This window comes from Microchirus variegatus (assembly GCF_963457635.1).
Source record: "Microchirus variegatus genome assembly, chromosome: 14".
Classification (NCBI taxonomy): domain Eukaryota; kingdom Metazoa; phylum Chordata; class Actinopteri; order Pleuronectiformes; family Soleidae; genus Microchirus; species Microchirus variegatus.
The window spans coordinates 26,189,400-26,200,763 of record NC_139815.1 but is presented as its reverse complement, the minus strand read 5'-3'; the positions used below and the strand labels follow the sequence as shown (position 1 = coordinate 26,200,763).

The 11,364-nt window shown below is 38.7% G+C and overlaps 1 protein-coding gene across 1 annotated transcript; it reads left to right on the top strand.

Annotated features, from left to right (window-relative positions):
* Window positions 1-4,029: 4,029 nt before the first annotated feature.
* On the top strand, window positions 4,030-10,096 carry LOC310936558 (retinoschisin-like; the record flags this gene model as incomplete). The annotated part of the gene is made up of 6 exons (XM_083900631.1): window positions 4,030-4,084; window positions 4,782-4,840; window positions 5,018-5,138; window positions 7,975-8,116; window positions 8,637-8,832; window positions 9,944-10,096. The coding sequence occupies 6 exons, from the start codon at window positions 4,030-4,032 to the stop codon at window positions 10,094-10,096; spliced, it is 726 nt and encodes a 241-aa protein (XP_083756757.1).
* Between the last annotated feature and the right edge of the window lie 1,268 nt (window positions 10,097-11,364).

Genomic DNA, 11,364 nt, shown 5'->3' with positions numbered 1-11,364 from the left:
GAATCGAGTCAGAACAGATTATCTGCAGCTCCTGTGTCACAGTCCGTGCTTTTATTTTGACAGGTCAGGGATAAAGAGGTGAATGTTACTCACTGCGCTTCTTCAGCCTCTTCTTCTTCTTCTTCTTCTTTTTTTTAATCCTTTGACGCAGTTACGTTGCGCATCCGGTTCAAGTCAAAGCAGCGGTTGTTTTTGAAGCTTCTCGCCGTCACAGTGTGGATGTAAACACCGACACAAAGTGCGTTACGTCTGCACTGAGAGAGACGCGAGTGTGAAAGGTGATGGAGCAGTGAAGGGTTTGCCAGTGGAGGAGGAGGAGGAGGAGGAGAGGAGGAGAGGAGGAGGAAGAGGAAGAGAGGAGGAGGAGGAGGAGGAGGAGGAGGAGGAGCAACATGTCGGAAACGTCTCCCAGGTAACAGCCGTCATGATTTTCTGAATGAGCCAGGATTACTTTGACAATTTTTCTTTTCTTCATTGAGGGTTTTCAAGACTCCTTTTACCCTGTATTAAAAAATAAATAAATAATAATAATAATAAAAATTTTACTCTACGATTACTTACACCTCAAAGAGTTTTGTAAGTTTATTTTGAAAAATACTGCATGCATGTATTTTTTATTCATTTTATTTGCACATGTGCAAATAAAATGAATGTACTGTACAGTGAAATATACTGTGCATGTATGCAGACAAATTATGCATACATGCACAGTATATTTCACTCTTTCTATTACAAGGTATATATTAGATGTTTATTGTATTTTCTTATTTCTATTTATCTATTTCTTTTGACTTTTATTAGTTTGACATTTGTGTGGACAGCAAAGAAATACTTTTAATTATGTGCACATAGAAATATGTTTTTTTTTTTTTACCAGGAAGTTCCCATTGAGATACAGACTTTCTTTATTCCAGGGAGTAGATACAGCAGCACAAATAGTTACAGATATCAACAACAGAAGTTAGTAGTTAAAGGAGTAAAAAAAAGAGAGATATGTATAAGTAATTTAGAGTTTATGGGCTGTACCAACAAGATCCTCTGTCTGAATCTGAACCCCTCTAAAAAGCTAAATGTAAAACATGTTTCTTTCATGAAGGTCCATGAATGTGTTTGGAAGTTAATTCCATGTCAATAGAAGGAGGAAGAAGTTTTACTGTAATCTGAGTTCATTCTATAGGAAAAAAGTTGTGTTAACTTATGGAACGCTGTGACACAGTGAAAGGCATCAAATCTGTGGAGTAACTTAACCACAAACGTCAAAAGTTGCAAATCAAATATATTATTTTTTAACAAGTTTTGCATTTTGATGAAAAATAAAAATGCTTGTTGGTTTCGACCCAAATGTGTAGTGTATTGTGTAGACAGATGTATACATAAGTCTGTTTGACTGAGGCCAGTTGGAAAAAGTAGATTTCTGTGAAAGGCTACAAGATTCTTTCTGCTCCATTTAATTCACATTTTCCAATTAATTGATTTACGTAAAAACCACAGGAATCATAACCGCGTCATCACCGTCATTCACATCACACATCAGATAATGGCAGCAAAGTGAGAAGAAGAAAAAAAAACACAGGTGTAAATAATCAAATTAATGACCCTGACTTTCATGATGTGAGCATCGTTAGCATGATGAGAAACACCTGAGCTTCTCCTGCTGAAACGTGTCTAAAATGGCTGCTGTGCAAAGAGTCTTCCATTAATCAACAACATGCTGCAAAAATATAGTATTTTAATATTTATTTGCCAACATAGCAACATGAACCATGATTAAAAAAGTCAAATAAAACATTAAAATTGTATTATTTTTAAGTCCAGCTCTTCATGCTGCAGCTTTGGTGCCAATCCTCCGTTGTACCAGAGCGACGGCAGCGTTGACCTCCTGCACGGTCACCACCTTCAGTCTGTTGCTCCTGGACAGACGCGAGGCCTCGGAGCTCACCAGTCTGAGCACGAGAGGTGTGGGCAAACGGAGTCTGCTGCTCAGGAAGTCTTCTGGAGCCTTCATCCCAGCTGCACTGACCTGCAAACGTAGACCAAAAGGACGGCACAACAGTCACTGAAAGGTAAGTTTCAGTCACACACACACACACAGAGTTCCTGCTGTCGCTCTGACCTCTTTACGAGCTCTGTACAGCAGAGAAGAGTAAACTCGACTCCGCTTCTTTGCTTGTGCAGCACGTCTGCGTGTCGTCTGCACAGGAGCCTTCATGTCTGTGTGTGTCAGGAAAAACAAAAGCACATCATAGACACAAACGTCACAGCAGTGTTTTTATGACTGAGAGCATCACACACTTGATTGAAAACAGCTTGGCTCAGTTAGACTTGATTACTTTCACACACCTGTGTTTAAAGGTGAAATAAGTAGTAAGTAAGTAGTTTATAGTGCCATCTAGAGGAGAGGCTGATATTTACAACAAAGAACTGCTCCTCTGCTCACCCCCTACCTTCCCTGAGCGCTACGGTGTCCTTAGCTGGTCAAATGTCGTCCTCGTCGTCTTTCTCCGTGTCAGCAGATGAGGTTCGTGAGGCGAGGGAGAGGGCGGAGCTACTAGAGTGGAGGCGGGACTTCTGCTACAAGTAAAGAGACGCTTGATTTGTTCTCTCGCGTTTGTCCTTACAGGCTCCGGTAGAAACATGGCGTCTCGCTGCTAACAGTGGCTATGCAACCGCGACCATGTTATTTTACATGACTTTTTGAAACACTACGAAAATGAAACAAAAACTATTATACAGCGACTAGACAATGCAGGAGCACATAATATGTATAAAAAAGTGGATTTTGGGTTATATAAACCCATAAATACTACACATTGTCCCTTTAAAAAGATTTTCAAACGTCTTCAACCGTTTTTGTGTCAGCTTCTCTCTGCTGTTTGAGATAAAGATAGATTTAGGCCCATTAACATGAATTTAATTACTAATTCAGTTATAAATATTAATCTCTGTTTTGTTTTTTAAATAAAATAAAAAATAAATAAATAGTTAACATTTTAATCAATTTATTTAATATTATTGAACTTATTTATGTATTATGCATGCACTTTAATGTATTATCGCTATGTTTGTAGCCTGGGCAGTTTTTAGTCATTTATGTATTTTTAGCCTTTTTGTGTTTTTAATATAGTTTTGACTATGTTCAAATGCAATATAGTATATCCTCATGATCTCTGGATTAGTGTTTCGATGAATGTGTGGAGTTGGGATAAATAAAGTGATCCGTATAATAAAACCTACAACTGTCAGTCTTTGTACGTACATCTTATATCTGCTGTTAAAATCACGATTAAAGAATAAAATAACTCATAAAATCGTATTTTTTTTTTCCATTTCTCAGTCTGACAGAAAGAAAAAGAATTCAGTAGATTCAAATGTTTCTGTTATTTATTATTATTATCAAGACATCACCAGCAGATATAAGCTGTATGTACAAAAAAAGAGACAGAAAGCAAGATATATGGTTTTTTATAACATTTCCAGGCATTAAGTTTATTAAGTTTATTAAAGAGATAAAGACAGATTATAAAAAACAACAACAAAAACTAGAGTATTTAACTCAATTCAACTGCATTTTAAAGTAATTTAAAGTATTTCTGCACCCGAATGTCCTAATAAGGCCAATAAAGTATCTGTCTGTTTTTTAACAAACCGTGTGGAACAGTTCATCCAACAATCGACCTTCTGGTCAATCATATGGATCACACGGCCCAGCACTCGCCATCACCACCATCTGACCTTTATTCTCTCTCACTGACCCTGACACACACACACACACACACACACACACACACACACTGTAATCTGTCACATATCTGACCACAGTGACCCACATCCATCATGTGAGTGTGCAGTAATGTGCAGGATGTGCGACGGTGTCGATGGCGGGTGCATGAACAGCTGCAGGAGGGGCTTTGTCAGATTAGGCAAGGCCATTAGTGTCCCGTGGATTATTGTAATCCAGCCTCTCCATCACTCGTGGTCCGGTCGCTCAGTCTCCGGTCGGTCTCTTCTGGTTCGAGGCAGAGTTGGACGATGGCTCTCGGCGTGCAGCGTTTCCTGCTGACCCTGCTGCTCCTGGGTGCAAACGGTACGATCTTCACACTCTGGTTCCCCTTGTTGCTGTTGTAGGTGTTGATCTGTAATCTGCTGTGTTTGTGTGTTATGAAGGCTTTGGAATTAAGATCGTAATGTCGGGGAAAAACATCTCGTACTGATGTCAAATTAGTATTTAATGTTTAATGTGTATTTTCATTTTATATTCTTTGTTGTGTTTATTAGAGCTGAAACGATTAATCGATTAATCGATTATTAATCGATTACTAAATTAATCGGCAACTATTTTGATAATCGATTAATCGGTTTGAAGCTTTTTTCATGATTAAAACCAGATTTCTGATTGTTTTAGCTTCTTAAATGTGAATATTTTCTTAGTCTTTGCTCCACATAACAAAGAAATCATTAAAACTGAATCATTTTGGTTTGTGGACAAAACAAGACGTTCAAGAACATCGTCATTTCCAGGTTTGACAAACACTGATCAATGTTTTTCTAACATTTTCTGACATTTTATGGACCAAACGATTCATCGATTAATCGAGAAAATAATCGACAGATTAATCGATTACGAAAATAATCGTTAGTTGCAGCTCTAGTGTTTATACATCATTACACTCACAGATTAATACACAGACGTTCTTTACTATAATTTGATGACTATACTGTGTTTCTGTTTTGTTTTTGTCATCCTGCTCCGTCTGGACCATCTTCTATTCTCCTCTGGACAGTGCTCGTCATCACTTATGCTCAAGAGGTACAAAGACGACTCGACAACAACAACATCACGGTGAAACGTTTATATAAAATGCAAAATGAAAATTCACATCAGACATTTTTTTTTAAGCCTGAGAATCAAGCTAACTCTCAATTGTCCGCGCCAGATGATTTGAAATCTGCTGATTTTCTTTGATAATATTATTTCATTTGACTGTTGTTTGACTGTGTGTGTGTGTGTGTGTTTGAGGCTGCTGTGACAGAGACATGGACCAGCAGGTCCTGCAAGTGTGACTGTGACGGAGGAGAAACCCCCACTGAGTTTTCCTCTGTTGGCTCTTCCACGGTGCGAGGGGTGGACTGTATGCCAGGTAAAAACAAACACACACACACAACACCCACCACACCTCCTCTGAGAGGGAACATGATCATTCTGTAGCTACTGAAGTGAGAACAGTGAGCGATAATGAGGAATACACTGTGATGATGGGAGCTTCAGGAATGGGGAATATGAGGTTTTTTACCGCTCATTTAATCTGCAACTCTATTTCTTATTGCCTATCAATTCCAGTATTTCATTCACAAACTGCTACCGAAGTCAATACTATAATTACAGCTAATATCTGCACATTAAAGATTCTTTCCCCTGAAAAAATAAATATACATGTTGATTAATTTGCTGACAAATCTAAGCTCTACTGTACAACACAGATGTATACGGTTTTAAATTCACAACAATTCAACAACAACACACTGAGAGCGAGATTCTCTTTTATATGCTCACACACACACACACACACACACACGCATGAGTTGATTAGACTCCAGATTTGACGCCGCAGGGCGGTTCTGCTCCACCGGACGCCCTCAGGGAAGGATGATGCAGATGGAGCCATGAAAAACGCATCATCGAGGCTCCACAGTTTCTCTCAATGTAATCTTTGTTAGGGTTAGAGAAAATGTTGTTTGAGTCTAATCTGTAATCTGTATGCAAAATACGCGTCATAAAAACATGGACAGTCGTCTTACTCGACGTCATCTGTGTTAATCCTGTACATCAGGGGTCGCAATTTAGCGTCAAAAGCTTTGTCTAGTGTTTCGATTACTATTGTGTTCATGTTATTTTGATTCTGAGTCTGTTTTTGTCGTTTATGGATTGATTTTGCATCATAAATATAAAAAAAAACTAAAACTTTTAGATATCATTTTCATTTCTAATCACTAAACCCTAAATCCCCCCTCCAGACTAGATGTTCATTTTGAGGTCCCTGTTGTACATGGATTTAAAAGCAAAAACACAAACTATTTGATCTGCTTTTTTATATATATATATAAATATATATATATATATATTTGAAAAATAACATGTTGCACTTCACCAGTCACAAAAACAGATCATGCAGCTTGAGATATTTTTAGACCTCACACTTTGAATCGTTGTCACACGTGAAGATAAAAAAAGAATAATGAGCAGAAAAAGGCAGGTCTGCTGGGATTTCCTCAGTGAATCAGCGTGTGTCCGATCACAGACGAACCAGTGATGGACAGAAAACGGCAGCAGATATTCATTATCTGAGCACATGACGCTCAGATTAGAGTGCATTATCTAATCTGTACTATGTGCCAATCGCGTGATGGCTAAAAGAGCAGTAATTACCAGAACACACGGACGTGTTGATGTGAGACAATGAGACCGAGACAGACAGACAGACAGACAGACAGACAGATAGACTTTATGTCTCCTCACTTCATCTGCTGTGTTTTCTTGTGAACGCAGCCATGTGAGCGTGGTGCGTTGTGTTTCAGCTGGGAAATGTTTTGATGTTAGACATGAGCACACGACAGAGTCGCTCACATCACTGTTATGTAAACACTTATCTGTGCTGCTACAGTGCTGCGTTGTAATGCTGGGATTAGACAGGATGTGACCCTGGGCCAGATGAGCCTAATCCAGTAGTAAATAAAAGCGCAGCAGGCTTCGTCTACTACAGCTGATGTTTTTTTTGTTTTTTTTTCCCTTTTGTGAATTTAAGGGGAAAAAAATTAAGTTCATCATAATTATTTTTTAATCACTTTATTGGAACACGTCTGCAGTTTTAAAATAAAAGTTTAAAGCAGGGGCCTCAAACCCAAAATGACCTGGAGGGGCCAGTGAATTTGTAGTCTAGTCAGGAGGAGATTATCTGTTGCAATTGAGTGAAAGTGTTTGTGTTTGATTTATAGTTCACCGACAAAATAACCCATTTTATGAGGCAAAATTAATCCGTGAATAACAAAAACAGACAGAAAAATAAATAACATCAAAATAACATTTAGAAAATTGTATTTAATTGTTTCACGTACACTTGCACTGGAACCTGGAGTGGAGTCTTTAAATAATGTTATTGGTAAAGTATGTTTTCAGAAAATAATAAATGTATTAAATAAGTGAGGAGTCAGGATTGAGCCATGGTAGCTCAGTAGTAGGGCGAGTGGTCTTTTGACTGGAAGGTTGTCAGTTCAATTCCTGGCTCTGCAAGTCTATATGTGTCCTTGAGCAAGACACTTAACCCCATGTTTGAAGCGTGTGAATGGCAAAATAGTATAAAGCAGCTCGTCAAGACTAGAAAATCTCTGTATTATAAATACAGACCATTACCAACTCTTCTTCTTCTTCTGATTTTATTTGGTAGTAACGAATAAAAAAGATAGTTAGAGGAAACGTAGTGGAGTTAAAGTTTCTGTGAGATCACATCATTCCAATCCAAAAATGCCATTGACTGTCCTGAGACTTTAGCACAGCTCTGTCAGTGTGAGTGCAGAAAAACAGATCATCATCAACACGAGCATAAAAACTGGAGCTAAATCTGTGGAGAAGACAAACGTGACCATCTGTCCACCTGCTCTCTCCTACAGGATGCAACTGATCTCATGCTATGGAGAATTAAACAGCAGGCAGGCTTTCAGGAGCAGATCTAGAATCTGCTATCAGTGGGGGCTTTGTCAGAGGGTGGAGGGTAAAGGGATGGTGGGAGCTGGCAGAGGTGAGGATGAAGAGAGAGAGAGAGCTGGAGAATCCACAGAGATGATTAGTGATGACCACATGTCTCTGGCAGATGTTTTTGTTTTTCTGGGTGATGATCTTCACCTCAAAGTCTTTCACTGAATACCAATTGTTTATCAACTGCAATAACAATGTGAGCGTCTGTTTCTGATGTTTTCCTGCAGAGTGTCCGTACCACAAGCCTCTAGGATTTGAGGCCGGATCAGTGAGTCTCGAGCAGATCACCTGCTCCAACCAGGACCAGTACACTGGCTGGTTTTCCTCATGGCTCCCAAGCAAGGCCCGACTAAACGCTCAGGGATTTGGGTAAGGTCCAGGCCAATGGCCACGAGACTCGACTGTTTTATATCAACAATAATTTAATCACTGACAGTTTCAGTTTACACAGGTGATTGACTTACCTGTGTCAGGAAAAAGCCCTGAGAAAATGTCTTCCTATGTGTGCGTGGGAAACTAGAGAGTGTGGATTACTTTATATGTTCAGTATTTTATTTGATATAATACAAATACATAAACACAGTACACCACTGCATCATACATCTTTAAGATGTTGAGGATAAACAGTCTAGTGAAGTCATAAAGTATCTTATTTACAGTGTGGTTGTCTTGAGGAAGACACAGTCTATCCACAGAAAACCTTTAACCTTTACCATTTATATTTTTCTCTTTTATTAAAATCAAATTATCATCACTGGACTCAAGTTAAACATTTTCTTTGGCTGGGCCTTTTCAGGGTTAAGACCTGTTTTAAGGGTTATGCACTTCTTTGTGATGGTTCAGGTTAGGGTAAGGATTTACGACGCGTCCGTGTTTTTGTGTCTTCCAGGTGTGCTTGGCTGTCAAAGTTCCAGGACAACAGTCAGTGGCTGCAGATCGACCTGCGCGACGTGATGGTTGTGTCAGGGATTCTCACTCAGGGCCGCTGCGACGGTGACGAGTGGATCACCAAGTACAGCGTTCAATATCGCACGGACGAGACGCTCAACTGGATCTACTACAAAGACCAGACTGGAAACAACAGGGTGAGTGGACACACAGCAACATATCATCACACCAAGACAGACCATTACTCATTTCTTGATACACCAATGCTGCCTCAAAGCTGTTTCGATCAGAATCACAGGCTCAAAAGTTGTTATTCAGCGTCTCACACTTGTTTTCTTGCATTTTTCTCCATGTTGGTCTCAAGAGCAGCAGCATCAGCACCAAGTCTAACTGCATTTAGATTTATCGCAATAAATGGTTTGACAAGAATGTCCCTGAACTGACTTACTTGGAATAAAGTTCAGTATTTTGAATAAAATCCCTTCTCACCTTACAGTTATGATTGGCAAACATCTGCATTTGTCGCTGTAAATTATTGTAACAAAAGCTCAGTTTTTATTTAGATATTACTGAACTGTGTAAACTTTTTGTTTGAAAGTCAAATCCTGGTGCAATTAGTTAATTTAAAGATCATTTCAATTATGATTCAGTGTCCAAACATTAGATTTTTCCAGCCTCTCAAAAGACAATATTTACTGTTGCTTTTTTTTTTTTTTCCTGTTTATTTTTTTTGTTGTTTTTGAGCTTTCAAACCAAATAAGTTGTTTGAAGATTAGTGACCTTCTGGAAAATAATAATAATAATAATAATGGGAATCTTTCACAATAAGAATAACTTTCCATTTGCTGTGTAGATGCTGTTGATGTATTTAAAAAGCCGTTAGAGCAGAGGTCATGCATTATAAATGCATTTTATATCAAAATAAACACTTATTTTGAAATGATGTGAAATATAATCTATACATAATAATAATATTACATATTATTTCAATGTCTTTTCCTCATAAAGGTTGACTATTTTTCATTTTGACCGGCCCCCTGGTGATGGAACTAGACACTCAGTGGCCCCGAGGTCATTTGAATTTGAAACCTGAGTTTTCTTTTTAAGACGAGGGTTTTATTGTTGTTTTCACTTGTATTGTCTTGTGAAACAATTTGTGATTTCATATCTGTGAAAGGTGCTACATAAATAAGATGTACTTATTTATTTTCTTCAACTTAAGAAAATGTATTTGCATGAATGTCAATATTATTATTATTGCTATTATCATCTGCTTTAGACATTTAACTCATGTCTCTGTGTCTTCAGGTGTTTTATGGAAACTCTGACCGCTCCTCGTCGGTGCAGAACCTCTTGCGGCCTCCCATCGTGGCGCGCTACATTCGCATCCTCCCCCTCGGATGGCACACGCGCATCGCTCTGCGCCTGGAGCTGCTTCTCTGCATGAACAGATGCAGCTGAGCGTCTCCTCCTGGCCATGACCCCAAAACCTGACCTTTACCCCCCACCCAAAAAAAAAAAATACCCCATCGTCTAATTGTACAACCTGATTTAAGAACCACGATCTGAAACAAAAGATATTCAGTTTACACCTAAAAATCAAAACAATGCGTCCTATGATTTCATTCAAATATCTGTTTGATATGCTCAATGAGCTTTCACTCGGCCCTCTCTCTATTGTTTGTGTTTCAGCTCTCTCTCTCTCTCTCTCTCTCTCTCTCTCTCTGTCACCGGGGGCTTTAATTCGGTGAGTTCTCAAAAGATTGCACCGTTTTCAATGAAACGGCATAAATTCAAAGCAATAATTAGGCGCAGAGGGGAGAGGGAGAGGGAGAGGGAGAGGCAGCGTTGCTATGGAGGTTGAGTACAGCTTTCAAAACAATTGGCCTGTGACGGGTCAATGAGTTTCTCTCTGTTTCTACTTAACAGCAAACAGCAAATTTACAGTCTTTTTCCCCCCTAATCATACTCCCCCCCCCTTTTTTTTTTTACGGTAAACAAATCCCATGAAATGATCCAACTCGTCAATAAATAACAACAAATCCTGTGGCGTTTGCCCAAATACTCAACTGTCTCTCAGATGTGTATTTATCTGCAGCCTAAAATTACCAGATTATCTATTGACTCCTTCCTGTTTGATTGCTTTTTGGCTCCAGCTGCTCCAGGAAATGATTTTATTATTATTATTATTATTTTTGTGCGTCATTTTTAAAAAGCTTTTCATCCTCAGTTTGAACAAACGGCGTCTGGGCCGATTGCCAACGCCTGAACGCGTGGAGAAAAGAAAATGTTTATTTTGGGTCTTTTCATGGGATTTTGTTGATGATTTGAAACGAATGTTGAATCAAGCCAGAGCTTTTTCTTTGAATTATTCTAGTCATTTCACTTCTTTAGTGTTTGTAAACACTCGTAATTGTTCATTTGTACCTCAGGCACCGTCTGCTAAATATCACTCTCTTTTTCTATGTGTTTTGTGTGGTGGTTTCCTCCTGATTTTGTCACCTCAACATTTTAAAACGACTTCCCATGGTGCTTTGGGAACACAGCACAGAGTGTTCCGTGTTTCTCGTTGCGTATTTAAGCCTTTTTTTTCCCTGGTTAAATAAATACGTGTTTGTGCTATACCAAATAATAAAGTCATGAGCCGCTCAAACAAATGTACAGTTGACTTTTATTATGAGACCCTATCATTTTTAAAGTAGAATGGTCAGTATAGATACACTCTATTA